The following is a 19239-nucleotide window of genomic DNA, read 5'->3' as shown; positions in this document are numbered from 1 at the left end:
TCTTTCTGACGGACGCCATCTCCTGCTTTGAGAACCCGGACTGAACTGACCACGGCTTGTCTTCCCCCCTTCTTGGACTTGGAAAAACTACAAACGTCTGCTTCTGGCTTTGATCTACGGAACGGAACTGGTCTACTCTACTTCTGCAATCCTTGGCTGAATTGCTCGTGTTGGAGATCCTGTCTACTGTGTGTGTGTGGGAGCGACGCAAGTTACTCTAAGCACAGTGCTGGCAGCAGAGAGGAATCTGCTGCCAATTAGTTGCATTCTTTGTATCTTTTGTTCCTTGGCTTTTGTTCTGTTAATACCTAGGCTGAAGCAAGCAGTTTGTTTTTACCCGGATTAAACTCCGGTTTAATCCGGTTTATCTTTTGAACATTTACTTTTGTCCCTTTTTGCTACTAAAGGCAAAAACTGCCTGGCCCTTGTGTTTTTACGGGCATTTTTGAGTTCTGTAATCTAATAAACTCTGTTACTTTGAATCTTGTGGCGTTCTGTCTTTGACAGTAATCCAGGCTTTTGTTGAGGGGAAATGTTCTGTTTTCCTGAGTTGATGTCTAAATGTCCTTGTTCTGTAGGAAAAGGTCATTTTGTCCATTGAAATCTATGCACTTTTAAAAGTAATTGGCTCCTTTAACATAACTTTTGTGTGCAATCCTGCGATCAAGCAAGTTGCAGAGTAGCTTTAACATGAAAGTAGTTAGCAACTACCTGAGCTGCTCCAGGGCAAGTCCAATTGCAAGGAGGCCTGGAGGAGATAAACAGGATGTCAGGGTTTACTATGGCAGGATCTGAGAATCTTTCACCTTCCACATGTTTTGTGTTGCAGCTTCCACAGTTTTTCACTCTTAACTTCTGGTCTACCTGGCACTTCTGAAAGTTGTATGTCTGGAGAGCCGAAGATTCCCTCATCTTGGTTTGGGAGGACTTTGGCTGACCAGGAAGAATCAATGTGCTGGGCTGAATGCTGCTGTGTAGTCTTCTAGCTGTTGAAAGTTTATAGAGCAGTGGCTCTCAAACTGGGGTCCCCAGATGTTTTTGGCCTACAACTCCCAGAAATCCCAGCCAGTTTACCAGCTGTTAGGATTTCTGGGAGTTGAAGGCCAAAAACATCTGGGGATCCCAGGTTGAGAACCACTGTTATAGAGAGGGAGGGAGGGAAGGGAGCACCCAAAGACTGTATGTTCTGCACCCTGAAAATATAATGAGGGTGTTGTTGCTGATGGCCAGCCTTATATTAATTTTAGTGAGAACTGTCTAAGAAACATCCATGTTATAAAAACAAAAATGGCAATTTTTGTTTTGAGGTGCCCTCGGTGTAATCAAATAAGTAGGCAGTGGAATTATTGCTGTGAAATACAGTTCCTAGCAATTCCCAATTACAGAGCAGCTGAAATGCTATATGGAAATTGCCGCTTCTAATTTTGAAGCAGGGTAAATTTGTGTGTGATGGCAAAGCATGATTTCATCACACCAGGTCTTTACTTATCTTTGCAAGGATCACGAGGATGTTTTTCCATCAGATTTCATGCTGCTGTTCCTTTGACATTGCATTTTTTATGTTTTTGGTTTAAAATCACCATATAAATAAACAATACTTTAGTGCACCTTAAATTACACTGCCCTGTGCCACCTTTGTATTGCAGAGCCATTTCATTTCACTAGAATATATGGGTGGCATTCAGTGTGACAGATACAGATTTCTAACATAGATATGTAACTGCTCTATATTCACAAACACTATATGGTTGCAGTTGCCCCATTCTTGCTATAATTGCAATGCCTTCTCAAATCTACCTTAACAGTCAGCAGCCACATCAAAAGATAGACGTCCACTCAGTTGGTGGCACAAGAAGGTGAAGTTTTCATGCAATCCTACAACCAACCGAGCAATAATCCAAAGCAGGACTCTGCCCAAAATCCTTGTCACAGCCTCAGTTGCAGTCAGTAGGAGAGTGGAAGTGTTCTCCTCTTGAATTCAAATTGCCAGATTAACAGACCTCCATCTATTGGTGTGGCTGCTGCCAGATCGATAATTTGGAGGCAACAGACAAGGAGACATCGCTTAGTTATGCATCCATAACTATGTAGTTAATGTAGAATATGAGCTAATGCCTAGGAAGAAAAAGGCAGTCTTTGTGTCGTAAGAACTGGATGCAAGGTATCTTTCAATGTTCAGAACGTGGTTCTCAGAGACTGTCTATTTCTCATTTTATGAGAACATGGTGAGAAATGGGAAAATAATGTCTTACCCTGTTTTAATGGGAGGCATATTTCTGTGAACAGGAACTCACTCAACCTGCATAAGCAGGTACAATAGAGCTTTTGTAGGATTTACTTATGACAGCAACACATAAGGTCTTGTATACATATTTGAAGAACCAACATGTCAAACATTTTCCTTCTGCTCCAGTTTATTTTGATCAAACTATATACAGTGTAGTCAGTGATGCCACTTAAGGCTAGGCTACTGGATACAGATCTGCTCCAGATGATCACAGATTAAACGGCTAGTGTAACTATGCTCTTACTTACCTTTTTGAGGGTATTTGCGGAGAGCATTTTGCCATTTTGGCATATAATTGTAGGCACACTGAAAAAAACAGCTGGTTGACTGCTCTGGCCCACTTAAAATGAATATAACACAGTTTAACACAATCACTTGCTTGTGGATATTTTTGAATGCCTGTTGTGCAGAGATAACTCAGTACAGCAGCTATGTAATATGGGTGATGTATGCAAATGTAAATAAGGGCCCAAGGAAGTGCCTGAATAGCCTTATTTTTTATCTTAAGCCACACAGATTCCCGAGACTTTGCTTTTCCATACCACTTGGGAAATGTGCTGATTTAAACAGAGTTTTTGGACTTAAATATCCAACAGCCCTAGCAGTAGTGCTGGGAGCTCCAGTTCAAAAACATCTGGAAAGCCAAGCAATGTGTTTGAAGAATGGCCCTGTTGAAATAAGTGAGAAATAAACCAGGATCCAAAAAAGTGCACACCTACTTCTGTGTGTCCAAGGGAAAGTAGGGCTTGCTGTTTCTTGAACAGCTCCTTCCACGTCCCCTCTCTCAAAATGCTGCATTATAAATATCTGCAGTTGGAGTTTCAACTGAGGCAAAGATGTATTCTTTTGAAAGAAGGCAATTAAATTATAAACAAAGAAAAGTAAAATCCTTCTTAGATTTTGCTTTTGTTTTTATTACAAAAATATAGCTCTTACAATCTTGAATTGCCCCAGTGAACTGTTTTCAGTTTTCTTTGAGCATTTAGATCTCAGTCAGCATTTTCCTTTGCTTATCTTGTGTGGAATTCAATTTTTTTTCTTTTTGTCCTGACTTGGGCTGTGAGGTAACGTAGCATAATGCTACCTTCTTACATTTGTTTTATTTGTTATTGTCAACATTAAAATGTAGGTTTTCTTCAGAAGGTGCCTATAACTTAAAATATGTTACTTTGTTGCTTCAAATGTTTTTGGGTGCTAGGCAAGTGGAGTAAATGGCTACCAGGCTTGTAAAATAACACCTAAAATTCATGACATGCTAGGTCATAATTAAGAAATAGATATGACTAGACATTCCCCTAAGTAACCTGGCTTCAATTAGGACTTGAAATCTGTCTTTGCAGTTTATTATTGTCCTCTACCCAAAGATATTATTCCCCATATTACATTGCTCACCCCTATTCATTGACTTACGCACTTTATCCATTAGCCCTATTTTCAAAGTGAGTTGTGCCAGCCTGCCCATCCATGCCTAGAAATGGACTTTATTATAGGCTCATTGGTTGTTGGTTTGAGATGTTCTTATTCTTTCAAAACTGCTATGTTGTTTATAATTGTTGTAGTTTTATTCTGTTTTATGATTTTAATGTGATTATATTCTATGATGTTCACTGGGCTTGTCCCCATGTAAGCCACTCTGAGTCCCCTTGGGGAGATGGAGGTGGGTACAAAAATAAAGTTGTTGTTGTTGTTGTTGTTGTTATGAACAATTTGTGTTCTACCTAATTCCAATGGAAGTGTTGATTTCGGTTAACCTAACATGCGTTTCTGTATAAAATTAGCATATTGGGCACATTCATAATGTGATGCATACATTTTGAGAGGGAATAGATATATATGTAACAGATAAATAAATAAAAACTTCCATCGCAAAATACAGGCATTCGGAGGCATCTTGTATGAAAAGAAATGCTTTCTAGCCCTCAGGTAAAAAACATCCCATATGATAAGGGGCATTTGGCACCCTAAATGGTCAACCCAAAAACACAATTGGAAAGGGCAAATTTTTGTTCATGGGATAAATTTATCTATTTACAGTATTTATATTCCACCCTTCTCACTCTGAAGGGGTCGGAACACTGAACATACATATATGGCAAATTTTCAATGCCATTTTTATATTTTAAATTGTGTATATATAATGTGTTCCAGGGTTAATTTGGAGCTGTCTTGGAGCATTTCTTAATTTTCAGTAGCTTTGGATGTTTGCTCAGGTCTTGGTGAACTACTTCTAAATAGTGATGTGAAAGACTAACAAACTTCAAAAAGAATTCTTCTGGGAGAAGCTCCTACTAAAGAGGTGGCTCCATATTCTTCCCTGGCCTGAGGAAATACCTGGCACAGAGATAGAGTGGAAGGATGCTCAGAAGAAACCCCCTTCTGTCCAGCCTTCCACTCTGTCTCTGTGCCAACCCCAAAGACCCCAGTCCCCTGTGAGGGCAGCACCAGTTCCCAGACACATTCCACCATGGATCAGGATTGACAAAAGTAGTCCTTGGAAAGACTCCCAGTTCCCGTTGGCATTGTATCTTCAGTACAGAGGAGTGCAAGGCATATCAGGAGGGCAAAATAGGAAGGAAGTAGAGAAACATCTCTCCTCACTGCCATGTCTTCATGCAGACAATCAAAGAGGAGGGAGTTCTCTTTGGACTTCTGTGGCAAGAAAAATTCATTCTTACGTTTCCTCCAGAAGGATTTCAAACAACTATTTTTGTCTGAAGAGCCCAAAAAAGCTTGTCCATCTCTAGTTTCAACTGTTACTCTTTAAGACTATCCCAGGATACTGCAGACTGGAGATGTGAATCAGACATTAAGAGTACAGTATTCCTGTTTTGTGTCAGTTTTCTTCCTCTCTTTTGCTTTCTGAATTATTTTTGTTTTTTGGTCCTCTAGTCCAGAATATCATAAATAGTGTTATATATATTGCTCAGGCAGTCTGTTACTTTTGTCCTTTTCTCCCAGCTTTCTCTAGCTTGTAACCCCTCAACCTATCTGTCTTCAAAATGTAATATGGTTATAAAACATATGGTCTTATTATATGTATGCATACAAGATGGAGGAAGATAAAACAAATCTTCTACTCCATGTGGGAATTAGAAGTGCATTAAAGAAGATTCATTCTAAATAGTTGCATGGTGCAATTGGGGTTTTCCTTTTATCGTATATGTGTGTACTTTCCCTCTCTATCTCTCTGAGTAAGGATATGGTTATAATGTCTGACTGACATGGATAATTCTATTGCTGGCAGGGAAGGCCGCTCTAATGCCCACTTGAAAGGAGATTACCAAAGAATTGGGGACATTATGCTGAAGAACATTCAGAGTATGAAGGTATGAATTATGTTTAGCGTTTAAACCCTGCTGTAGGTGAGCAGAAATAGTGGGTGCATGCATACATAGGCAAGCACACAGACTTTCTGTATAAATACTCTCCATCAATATTCACTACACAAAAGCAAGCCAAGGAGTTGGACCGAGTGGAGTTTCTGCAGAGGAAGAGTCCAAGACATCATAAGGGGATATGATTAGTAAAATCTTCACCATTCTGACCTAAAGCATATGCTAAAAAGCTGGTGCAGGGGCAAAGTGTTGTTGCAAAGCCCGTGTACAGTCTTTGAGACCCCAAAGTACACCCCATGACTCAAATTATATTTAAAATCAGACTAATTTGAGAGTGATTGTTTTTACCTGAATAACAACCAAAACAACCCAGAGCTAGTCACAATTTAGCTGTTTCCTTTCGCTTTCCCTGTCCCTTAGTCCCCCCCAAAAATCCAAAGGCAAAGTCTGAAAATTGGCCAATTATGTTTTGTTACTATTGGCATGCTGAAACATAGGGGTGGTGCTGGGGACAAAAATTGTTTCAGTCCTCTCCACAGTTGCTCACCTCTGCTGCTAACCCAAGAGTAGAGCTAGGAAAGTTACTTTCAGAAAAAAATGTTACCTTAGAAGTCAGTTAGGGCATCAGAACACCATGTTATGGTTTCTCCAGAAACATACTTTTGATTGAGGGCATCAAAGACCACTAAGAGATATAGCAGAACCAACAAGAATGGACCTTCCTGTCTGTGTCCAGGCATAGGATGTCCACCAAGTCAACCATATGGTAGACATAGTGTTTAAATAACTCTTTTGCCCCATAGGTTGAGCAAAATGCACAAAACATCTTCACATAACAGTCAGAGGTCAACCTTTGAAAAAGCTGGCAGAATATGAGTCTTGTAGAGGACTGTTTTACTGTAAATTGCCCTAGTTCCCTAATTTAAAAAGTAGACAGCAAGAAAACATTTCCTTATGTGTGCTCATCTCTCTCTCTCTCTCTCTCTCTCTCTCTCTCTCAATTTCTAGCACCTGACAATTCATTTGCGGAAGCACAGTGAAGTTCTGGTTGAGCTGGAAAATGGGATCAAAAACTCTCGCAAGCTGGAAGCCTTATGCAGAGACTTTGAGATGCAGAAAGTCTGTTATTTGCCCCTCAATACTTTTCTTCTCAGACCTCTGCACCGGCTTATGCACTACAAGCAGATAATGGAAAGGCTCTGCAAACATTATCCACCAAATCATGTGGACTTCAGGGATTCCAGAGGTAAGGGAGTGTCAGGGAAAATTTTCCTCAGGTGGATATCCAAATCTCTCAAGGCCAAGTCACATGTTGCATGCAAATTTGTGTCACTGAACCTTGATTGCCCACTGAAACCCAGCCCCCATCTACAATGTCATATAATTCAGTTTGAAATTGCATGATATGGTCAGTGTAGACTCATATAATGAAGTTCAGTGTAATTCAGCTGCATTATATGAGTCTACAGTGATAATGTAATGCAATTCCAAACTGCATAGCTAAATGAAAATTTCATTGGAAGGGCAGAATTCTTATTTGGAGAGTCAGTGTTTTCCTTTTGCTTATCCATAGCTACACCTCTGCAAAATTTTAGTGTGAGTTTCTTTCAGGTATGCGTGCCTCCCATTTTGCTTGCACTTTGAAAAAAGCTGAGCAACCACACAAAATGAAGAAATGCCTGTTAATTTGTGCCTGTGTACAACAGGATAATTTCTTTGGCTTCATTGATGTTAATAGGAGCCCAGACTCATCAATCAAATGGATTCATTAGGTTCGTTCTAGGAAGAGATTTAAAACAGGAACACACAGTACCAACAAATCATTGGTTGTGGACATTATCTTTCAAGCTCCTTATGGTATTTCTGGGCAGTCAGCCAGACTAATGTGTTGGCTGGTTGAAAAAATAGCTAAAAGTTGAGCTTTTAAATATAAAAAAATCAACAGGTCCAAAATATTGTATAATTTTTATTTTACAAATGTTAGGAAATGTGTGTACTGTATTCTCTGAAGTTCAATATCTGAAGATAAAAATTGCAAGATGAGGAAGTCAATATTATTTTGTAGCTTTGCAACCTGGAGAAAGTGTTTATTTGGTTCCTACAGAGTTGTGTTTTTGCTGCTGCTGCTGCTTCCTCCCCATTGTGAGAGGAGAGGACTTAGGGAAATAAGTTGTGGTAGTCAAGATAAATCTTCCCTTGTTCATATACAATGGTTCCATCTGGATCATGTCAAAATTGTGTCTATTGCAGTAGCAGTATTTTGCACCTTTCCCCCCTGTGGATTTGCATTCTGCTTCAGCAGTACTTTTCTGCCAGTGGAACTGAAACACAGAATCATGCATGTGGTTCTTCAGGGAACTGTTAGTGTGGGACCAATGGAATATCTTCCCAATACCATCAGTTTACACCTCTTTTTTTCTTTATTGTTCCTTCTTTCACTTGACAGCTGCACTGGCAGAGATCTCAGAAATGGTGGCTCAGCTTCACAGCAGTATGCTCAAAATGGAAAACTTCCAGAAACTGCATGAACTGAAAAAAGACTTGATAGGCATTGACAATCTAGTGATTCCAGCAAGGGTAAGTGAAAAAATATTAACACTCAAGAAAAAAGCACGTTCATTTCACACTGTCTGTTGTGGGTGGAGTATCTAAAAAAATCATGATGCTCTTTGATCAACAAAAAACGAAGTGATGAAATGACACAAACAATAGCAGTTTGAATATAGGTTTGCTGAAATACGCCAATTGGGTAAAAAAAACCCACATGGTATTTAACCTGGTGCTAAAATTATAAGGTTGCCAAGGATGCTTGACCTTGTACTCTTTTTCAAAAAAGTTATACTCTTGTAGCATAAAGAAGAAGGAAGGTGCCACCTTTTTTCTCTCCCTTCTTCCTTTTATAGCCCCTGTACTTTTTATTGAGAGTCCCTTTAACTATTGTCTAAAATCAGAGTTTGGGAGGAAAATTTGGAAGGCCTCTGTGAGTATGGCTTCTTATCATCTTTCGACATATGGCATCCTATGAATTCCACAGGATTTTTTAAGGCAAGGAATACTCAGGTAGTTTTTCCAGTTCCTTCCTCTGCAGCACAGCCTTCAGAACTTGGCATGTGTTAACGGCCTCCTATCCAAGTACCAACATGAGCAGACTCTGCTTAGCTTCCAAGATCTGACGGCCTTAGTATATTAAGCCTACAACTTACCATATGCCCCAACTATCATGGCCAGTGGTGTCGTAATCCAAAAAAAGTACATTTTCTGGTCACCAGATAAAAGTGAGCAACTTGTAGATTTCATTAAGGAAGTTCTCTTACTTCTTCACTGACACATGTTCCTTCAGTTTCTTTATCAGTTTTGCTTTGCCTTATTTACTGAGAGTTGGTCTAGCAACCCATTAAATAACTTTTACATGCAACATTGCAGATTCAAGCAATTGACATTCTTGATATTCCCCATCTGGGGCAAGGAAAATTATTATTAATGTCAGAATGGAACATTTCTCCCCAATATGCCAGGTTTGCAGGAACAAAGCATGTGAGATGTTTTACCCAAAACTAGACAAAAAGCATATTAGCCACTGGGCATCACAGATCAATTTTGGTCCAGGAGCATACCTAAATTGTCAGCCTGATCTTCCAGGAGGAACGTGTCACCCTAACCAGAACAGTCTGTGCTTCTGAAGCCCACATCAATGTTAGTACTAGCAGGAGAGAGTCCATCTTATCTGCATCAACCCTCAACTCGTTAGCCCTTCGTTGCAATCAGAGATTAATTTAATACCTTCTGTGAATCAAAGAAAAAAAAATGATTGGCATTGGTCATAGCTAGCCCAAATTCCTTGGTAGCTCTTGTCCAGTAGTTTCATGTAAACACCATATGGGATTCCAGTGTGAAGTTGTCTAATCATAATTCTCATGGACCACCTTTTGGGATTGTAAAATGATGCTCCTGGCCCTGTATCAGCTTATGCACCTCATATAAACACCCTCAGTTGGTTGCATGAAAGATCACTAAGAGATAAAGCAGAGCCAACAGGAATAGAGCCCCCCATCTGGGTCCAAGCATAAAATGTCCAACAAGACGCTCAAAGCTGTGTTGATCCCAGACTAAGGGAATCTGTTTCGTCCACTAATGCCTGGAATTGCTGTGTATCCCTTTGCTTTACAAAGATAGGTTAAAGACAGGCCAATAATGATATAGAAAAGATGTCATGCTTTAATGTCATTTTTATGCAACTTTTCTGAACATATAGACAGACCGTTTAATTTTGATCTAAAATATTTCTTCAGACAAGAGAAAACAACCCAATAGAGTTAAGAGTTGCGCTCGTATTTACTTATCTTTCTTTATCTACACTTGGCTTTTATTAACTGAAATGCATATGTAAGATTGATTCTTCTTTGGGAAGCCATGAGCATCACTTTGAAATAAGCCTTAAGCCTACATCCCTTAATTTACATTTGCGGTGGTGAAGGTTTTCCCTTGCTGCTGCTATCTGCCCTGAGGCAAAGTGAGGCAACACATAATGTATTGCTAAAACACTCACTTCGAGGATAATTGCATGGGACAATATAGACTTATAGAGGAAATAGGTTGAGGATATTTCATCCTCTTAGCAAACCTGGAGCAAAAACAGAGTGGGGAGTTCTCTTATACAATGACAGTCTTAAAAAGAACCATAGTAATGTGAAAAGAATGCTTCTCACTCTTTAACATTCACCAGCCACATTTCGGTTTTCATTTTATTTCAACTTCTTTGTTTCTACCTTGCAAGGTGCAATTCATCTTTGCTTGTCTGTTCTCAGTCTTTATTATTTATCATCTTCTTGACATTTTCTACTAGTATGAAAAGTCCTTTGCTACTCTTCTCTCCTTCATTCTCTCACAGTTATCCCTTCACATTTGCTGATGCTAGGGACACAAGACTCCAATGAAAGTTAAGGAAAAGCAATAAGAAAACAAAATTGTAGTGCTACTATTCACTTTAACTGCTTTGGCTGCATCCTATGGAGTTCTGGGATTTGTAGTCTAGTGAGGCATTAGAGCTCTCTGACTGAGAACTCTAAATGCCCCCCCCCCCCTAAACTGCACATCCCAGGATGCCATGGGATGCTGCCATGACATTTAAAGTGGCTCCGTGGTGCTGTAAATGTGGGTAGACCCTTGACCTATATAGCCCTTTGCATATTTACTCAGTTCAAAAGAACATGCTCTTAAGCAAGTCTACATAATAAGATCAAAGATCTTGGTCATCCTGTTGAATAGAGGAGTTATGTGTATAGTGCTAAGAAACACTGGATCTCTGCAGCCCCCTTTCTGTTGCTATTTGCATGAAAGAGCTCCAGGGCTACAATGTGGTGGTGAAGCCACAGTGCTGAGACCGTACATGAAGTCTACAGAGATCTACATACACGTAGTCCCTGCTCATCAGTTTCATTTCTATAAATGCCCACATTCGATGCATTGAGTTAAGCTGTGGTATATTGGGGGCTGAGTAGCACAGAGTATCCCTTTGATTGTGTAGAACCCGTTCCTGAACATGAAATAGACTTGTTTCTCAAATAATGTGTCCTGGGGTGTGTCTACACTGGCTGCTAAATCCAGGACCAGTCTGAAACATTCTGCTCCAGACTGGTTCCAGATCAGCCATGACAGCCACATGTGCCAGGCCAAATCCTGTGTGATGCTGTATCCCTGTCCATACAAGTCAATCAAGGCAATACTGCAGTGGCCCTGCTGACTTGTCCCTGTTTTTTGTTGCTGCTGCAGCCGTCATTTCCTTCCCAGTCTCAGAGCACCATGGAAAGCTTGCCTAGTATGCCATTGCGTCTTCTGGGTTCAGAAGTGGGACTGCTGGACACATGATCAACAAGGATGGGATGCTCTTCCCCTCCATGTTAATCCCATGTGGAAGGGAGATGGTGCAGCTTCTGTGACTGATTGGGCTGAATCTAGCTGGTCACACCGCAAAAGAATCTGTAGCCACTTCGGGGTTTCTTAAGCACTTTCTACACTGCCAAATACAATCCAGATTATCTGCTTTGAATTGCATTATCTGGTAGTGTAGACACATATAATCCAGTTAAAAAAACACACACACACACACACACACACACACACACACACATATATATATATATATATAGTGGATTATCTGCTTGTTAATCTGGATTATATGGCAGTGTAGAAGGGGCCTAAGAAACACTGGACTTTTCTCAACTTTGCTTAGCATATAGCAAAGTCAGGGAAGGGCCAGCCAAAAAAAGCTGAATCCTCTCCGAAAGTAGCTGTGCATCATCTGAACTGCCAGCATCGGCTTTGAGGTGAGTCCACCTATTTTGCCAGTGTAGACCTGTCCCTGGTCTGTTTGAAAATACTTCAAAAATACAAGCAAAGAAAACCAGAAAGACTGTATTTTTATTACCATTTAATGGTAGCCTACAAAATGGAACTATGTATATGCACCAAACTCCATGCCATAGACTGCACATGGAGATTTCCCTTTGCTTCAGGCAATTCCAAACACAGCAATGTAAAGCAAGAATTTCATAAATAAATTAGATCTAGAGAATCCAGTGAAACAAAAATGGTGAAACAGTAAAACTGCTTTTTTCACTAAATATATTTCCACAGAACCCATGTTGCTGCCATATAATCCAGTTCAAAACAGAAAATCTGGATTTTCTTTGGCTATATAGAAGTGGACTAACACATTAGATTAGATTTAGTGTTAAGACCAAATGGATTCTGTATCTTTTAGAAAAGAAAAGGAATGTTGGGGAGGGAATAAACTCTGTACTAAAAGCTGCCAAGGGTAGCTAGTGGATCTGCTGCTAAGGATGAGGGTGGTTGAGTTTATCCTCTTTCAGTTCAATAAAAAGGAGAAAGGAGAGAAGAGAAGGAATGTGGTACAGATAGTATTTCCTTTCTCTCCCCCCCCCCCCAAATCTTTGTTCTTATACTGCAAGAGACTATAGGTCCTTCCAGACAGGCCTCTATATCCCAGGATCTGATCCCAGGTTTTCTGCTTTAAACTGGATTATATGAGTCCACACTCCCAGATAATCTGGGATAAATAGAAAATCTAGGATCAGATCCTGGGATATAGGGCCTGTCTGGAAGGGCCCTAACACAACTGGTTCTTTGATCCCTTCCACACAGTCATATAACCCAGAATATCAAGGTAGATAATCCACAATATCTGCTTTGAACTAGATCAGGGGTCCTCAAACTTTTTAATCCGAGGGCCGGTCCACAATCCTTCAGACTGTTGAGGGGCTGGATTATCATTTGAAAAAAAATACAAACAAATTCCGATGCACACTGCACATGTCTTATTTGTAGTGCAAAAACAACAACAACAACAACAAGAACAATGAAAGAACAATACAATATTTAAAAATAAAAACAATTTTAACTCAACATACATTTATCAGGATTTCAATGGGAAGTGTGCTCCTGCTTCTGACCAATGAGATAGTCAAGTTAATTAGGATTGTTGTTGTTGTTGTTGTTGTTGTTGTTGTTGTTGTTGTGTGCCTTCAAGTCATTTCAGACTTTGGGCGAGCCTAAGTCTAAAATTTATTTATTTATTATTATGTATTTAGTCAAGTTAATTAGGATTGTTGTTGTTGTTGTTGTGTGCCTTCAAGTCATTTCAGACTTTGGGCGAGCCTAAGTCTAAAATTTATTTATTTATTATTATGTATTTAGTCAAGTTAATTAGGATTGTTGTTGTTGTTGTTGTGTGCCTTCAAGTCATTTCAGACTTTGGGCGAGCCTAAGTCTAAAATGTATTTATTTATTATTTATTTATTTACTGCATTTATTTACTACATTTGTATCACACCCTTCTCACCCCAAAGGGGACTCAGAGTGGCTTACAAATTATATGTACATACAATATATTATATTATTAGCATAGCACAATATTAGTATTATATATTACTATATTGAACTATACCACTATGCCTTAATATTATTAGTAATATTATATGTAATATAGAATATATAATTAATATTATCATATGGTATTATTCTTAGTGTTATATTGTATTACATTATAATATTGTCAATATTATATGTATATACAATATATTATATTATAAAACTGAGGGCGGGGGCCAGGTAAATGACCTCGGAGGGCCGCATCCGGCCCCCGGGCCTTAGTTTGGGGACCCCTGAACTAGATTATCTGAGTCCACACTGTCATATAATTCAGTTCAATGTGGATTTTGTACAGCTGTGTGGAAGGGGCCTTTGAAAACTACTAGAATTGAAGATCTCGGTTTTAACTCCTTTACACCAGACCGCTGTGTGGCATGGCTGTAAAACAAATAGTATGAAATGCCTACATCCTAAGATATTGCTGTTTCCTGTTCCACTTCCTGTCTTTGTACTGCTGGAAGCAACATGTGGAAGCACTTGTGCTATCATCGTTTGCTTTGAAACGTAGCCCGTTGTGCTTATCACAAGACTGAGCTGGGATTTGTTGAGCAAGATCCTTCAGTGTACCTTCTTCCCAACTCATGTATCACTATTTTCTCATGGAGGTAGGGAAGGAATTCGGAAGCTCTGTTTCCCTCTGACTTAAAATAGTTTTTTCAGTGCTGTTGCAAGTCATAACTCTCTTCCTTGTTTCTGTTTATTGTCCATTACCATCTCCCTTATATTTTAATTGCATCCTGCCCTTTAATGTGTGCATTTTTCTCTGCCTTTCTCAGTGCCTGGGGTCACAACCAGCAGTTCCACATATCATTTCATTGGTCTGTAAACTCCTGTTATGCTTTCCTAAACAAATCTTAACTTAAGTTTTGAAAAGGTTGTTCAATTATGCAACTTGAAGTCTCCTTGATTTAATGCACTGACCAAGATCTGACATAGTCAGTATAGTGTAAACATGTGCCAGTGTGTTTTTGATATGGCATGAGATCTCATTTTGCAAAGGAGAAATGTCCATTGTTGTATACATTGTGTGAGACTGAGCTAATTCAGGGTCCATATCAAAATCTGTAGACCTATAGAATAAGTCATTACAGAATTTGATACATGTGGATGTTCTCTTCCATTATGTAGTCTTTGGCAGAAGTGTGTGATATGAAGGGCATACATGGTAATTTTAGTTTTAAAAACATATCTAGACCTCATTTCGTAAGAATGACTTCTTAAAAAAGAGCTAGGAATCATTTAGTCAAACCTTGTCCCTTGACAAAACAGCTGATATGGAATAGGGATTACCAAACTGGGCTGGGATTTGAGAGATCCAGATTCAAATATGAAACTTACTAGGTTAACATTAGTTACTGACTCTTCCTTCCTCAGTCTATCCCATAGAGTTGTTGTGAAGATAAAGTGGTTTGGGGAAAGCCATGGTAACACACCTTAAGCTTATTGGAGGAACATATTCATACAAATAACAAGCAAACATAAATAATATATATCAAATTGGTTTGTTATAAAGGATATGTGTTCACACTTTATCCATATGTGCAGTTGTTACTATAAAGTTTATATTCCTTTGTTCTCAAGTGAGTTTTTTTTAACAAAAAATGGATAAATATTAAGGTTCTTGTTGTAGGGCTCAGTTGAGCATGTAAGGGATCTTCCTATAGTCTGTATTTCTCCCAAGGGGCAGGCTTCCTATACCTCTCCTAGAGCCTGAGACAATACTATTGTACGAAACACTGTGCTACAAAGTCCTTCCATCTGATTTTGGAGTCCTAACACTGCAAGAGTGGTATGGGAAAGGTGGACTTTGCCGCAGTTTCCTCATGACAAAATTAATCACAGAAGAAGCCCTTAGTGAACCAACTAGCAATAGTGGATTAGTAGATATCACTTGAAGGTAGTTAAACTATGGTAGTAGGCAGGCGTAACACAATTAAGTCAGTCATGCCACATTAATTACTTCCAGACTTTCAGTCAGTTGTTGGAACAGACCACTGATGCTTTGTGTTTTGTTCCTACACAGGAATTTATTAGACTGGGTAGCCTTAGCAAGTTGTCTGGAAAAGGCTTACAGCAGCGGATGTTCTTCCTGGTAAGTGACAGCAGCAACTTGTTTTGTGTGTAATTAAATATGACTATACAGTAAATGCCAAGTGACAAGGGAAAAGGCGTTCATAGAGGGAGTTAGATGTGAATGGTGAAATAAACTAAGAAATTGTGTGATATATTCTGTTCCGCATAGGATAAAAACACAGGCACAGCCAAGTTTAAAATAAACCGTTCCTTGTGTTAGATTAACTACAGAGATGTGCAAAACCTAGATTCTCAAGAAGCTGAATTATGCACTCAACACCAGATTCTGCACTTTTTCTGCATTTGCAAAAATTCTCCTCCCTTCATGCTAGTTGTGTGGGCACACCATTCTGATGTCATCAGGGGCATCTGAGATGGTCAGGAGCTTACAAGAACTTCTGTGGTAAGATGGGGTGGTGACATAGAAAAGGCAAGATCTGCACCACTCCAATGAGTGTAAACAATGTAAACAATGGCTCCATGCCAGACCCTGGGCCACTCCAGGCCCTGTTTACATTGGGTTAAAGTGCTTAGTATAGATGAGCCTTTAGTCTCCAGAGGCAACCTGTCACCTCCTTTACCAATGGGACTTTCAACACACTGAGGAATATAGGTCATAAATATACCTTATTTAAGGAATACATATTAAAATAAGTCACTTTACTGATGCTTTGTGAAATCAATCTCCAAGTATGACTTGGTCTGAGCTGTTTCTTTCTTCCTTTCTTTCCCAAATTCCATTCAGACCAGGCATGTAGCCGGGGGGGGGGGGGGGTGTGAAGGGCTTCAGCCCCTCCCCCCCCCCGAAATTCTCAGGCTGTTCCGCGAGAAGGCCTTACATTTATTATTTAAACTTGTGTTATTCATATCATGGTCTGATCACCATGCTCAATATATCCCATATGCATGGGGATATTGGAATAACGATACAAAAGGTTTGCTAGGGTAGATCCTTTCTCACTCAGATTCAGCCCCCCCCCCCCCCCCCCCAAAATCAATATCCTGGCTACGGGCCTGATTCAAACTGAAAGCTAGGCCTTTATTTTGACTACAAAGGATATGGTTTGGACTTGCATATGGCTCTACTACCATGTCTGGCTCATATTTCCATTTTCATTATCTGCTTTAAGAAAGCTTCAGTTTTCCAGGTGGTTAAATTAGAAAATCCATTGAAGTTCTCTTCAGGCCCATCCTGCAGTCACCCAAGGTGCCCATGCATTGGAGGAAAATCTGAGAAGAAATGTGTTGTATGTACATTTCTCTGCTCCCATGAACTGCAACCTAGATGAGAGCACAGGGTTTCAGTTCATGGGGATTATCATCTCTCTTTGCTTCAGACCCTAGTGCAGGATGGAGAAAAGCCAGCAAGACTTGCTCATGTAGCCACTCACTGTTAGTTGCAGGGAGGGGAGGGGAGGGAACGTGGAGAGATATACTGCTGCTTCTTGTATTCTTGCTTCGAGAAACTGAAAATATGGTTTCAATGCCAAACCAAACTATTGTTTGCCTAAAGCAGGGGGAAAATTTACTCAATTTGTTTGGTAATTGGAATTGTTTTAACTACTTTTAGAGTTGAATAGGAACTGTAACAGTGGCTAATTGCCTTTTTGAAACAAATTCCCATGCTCTGGGAGGATGCAGGCCTTTTACAGCAGCAAAACCGTGGTTTTGCCATTTCTATCTCAAGTTGGCCACTATCTCTTTTCCTTCTTTAAGATGTATTTAACATTGATCAGATACCTGTCAAAATACATAAACGCACAATTTTATCTATTGATTTTTCTCTGTTGATTCCGGAATGCTAAAGATTTATGAGTTGAACAGTCTGCATTCAGAGTGAGACTAGAGTCCTGATATACCAAAACTACCTAATATAAAATACTTTCAAAAAACCCAAATCACCTACAAAGAATGGTAATTAGGAAAGTTATTCTGAATTATTTATGTAGGGTCATGTTTACTAGTATCTCCAGGAGGAACCTGTGAGGGAAATGCCCTAGTATTGAACAAATCCGAATAATGTTTGGCTGTTTTTCTCACATTCTTAGTGTTTTCTTGTGATTATTCTGTGGAAATTATTTGCATGCTGTGGCATACAAGCACATAATATATGGATTGTGCATAAATGAATGGCTGCAGGAACTGTATGCACATGCGGGTAGTCTAATGAACATTGGATGCGATCCCAACTTGCTGAGGATAACATACACATTTTGCAAATGGAACTCTGCTACCATTCCCTGGTTTCTACCAACAAGGATGCAGTTTTGCAGTGATAGACCTCCTTGAATACCCGATAGTGTGGGTTTAGAGAAACATTTGTCTGCACCCCACAGCCAAATGCAGACTGCTAACATCTTCTGCTGTGATCCACTGAGATTTCGTCAGATGATGTCATCAACCTGCATCTGTCTCTGTGGCATAGCCCTGTTTCTCCACCAGTCCTCATCAGCAGAGCTATTCCAGAAAAACCTCAAGTCTTGGGAAAGGTACTGGCCATTGCAGAGTATAGAAGAAAATACCAGCCTCCTGCGTGGCCAATAAAAGACATATGCAGGAGCAAGGTGGACTTACGCTTTCACTATGCCACTGATGGGATGCCTGGCGTCGTATCTTGTACAGAGTGGCGCCTGCACTTTCACTGCCTAAAGATCAAAAATGCTAGCATTAAATCTAATTCATTACCATTAATGGCAGTTTTGAAATTAATTTGTCACTACTTTAGATAACACGATAGAAATAATTAATTGCCTTGCTCATTAATAATTCATAGCCTGTTAATTTCAGGGGGGGGGGTTAACCGCATATCTCCAGATTAAATGAGTGAATGAAAATAGAATGACACATTAATTATTATTCAATTTCTTAACAGTGTTGTTTAGTGAGTAAAAGCATTTTTAAACAAAATACATGCTTACTTTAAAAGGAAATGTTAGAGGTATGTGAATTATTGTCAAATTCTGGCTATATCCAAATGTTTAAACATATGACACAACCTTGAAATCTGCTGTAATTATTCTGAACTTTTGCCTGCAGTTCAATGATGTCTTGCTGTATACAAGCAGAGGCCTAACAGCATCAAATCAATTTAAAGTTCACGGGCAGCTTCCACTGTATGGCATGATGGTAAGTGTGCACTGGTTTGAGACAGATTTGTTGGTTCCTAGTGCTCGTGGATTTCATGAAACTGCAAAAAAGAACTGAAGCATGGGCCATGTCATATTTTTGAGAGGCAAGTGAGAAATAAGAATGGCTAGGTTAAGTATCGCATACTGCTCTAGGATGGTAGTTCTCAGTTTTAGCCATCCATACTTTTTGGAATTATTTCCTTACAATCCCTGATCCTTGGCTGACTGAGCCTTCAAGGTATTGAAATTCAAAACATCTGGAGGAAGGTTGAGAACCACCAGTCTAGGGGACTGAGTGCCTTGAACAATTAGTGAATCTGGGTGAAATCTTTTTGATTTGTAGAAATTTGCGTTGGTGGAAACAGTTGTTCCATTGACAAAGAACCATGTCAAATTGTGGAGGCTCCTTCCTTGGAGGCTTTTAAGCAGAGACTGGATGACCATCTGTCGGGGGTGCTTTGAATGAGAT

General features: G+C 39.6%; 1 protein-coding gene across 5 annotated transcripts in view; it reads left to right on the top strand.

Moving 5' to 3' along the window:
• farp1 (FERM, ARH/RhoGEF and pleckstrin domain protein 1) overlaps nt 1–19239 on the top strand; it is a 240549-nt gene that overhangs the window by 211315 nt on the left and 9995 nt on the right. For all 5 annotated transcript variants that reach the window (XM_008106936.3, XM_016992295.2, XM_003218697.4 and 2 more), the window contains exons 17-21: nt 5532–5613; nt 6631–6868; nt 8069–8199; nt 15593–15661; nt 18679–18768. In XM_008106936.3, the coding sequence (XP_008105143.1) occupies nt 5532–5613; nt 6631–6868; nt 8069–8199; nt 15593–15661; nt 18679–18768 (610 nt within the window). The remainder of the gene's footprint in view (nt 1–5531; nt 5614–6630; nt 6869–8068; nt 8200–15592; nt 15662–18678; nt 18769–19239) is intronic.

Source organism: Anolis carolinensis, chromosome 3 (genome assembly GCF_035594765.1).
Source record: "Anolis carolinensis isolate JA03-04 chromosome 3, rAnoCar3.1.pri, whole genome shotgun sequence".
NCBI classification, from domain to species: domain Eukaryota; kingdom Metazoa; phylum Chordata; class Lepidosauria; order Squamata; family Dactyloidae; genus Anolis; species Anolis carolinensis.
The sequence above is the reverse complement of the archived record's forward strand: the minus strand, read 5'-3'. Positions and strand labels throughout refer to the sequence as shown.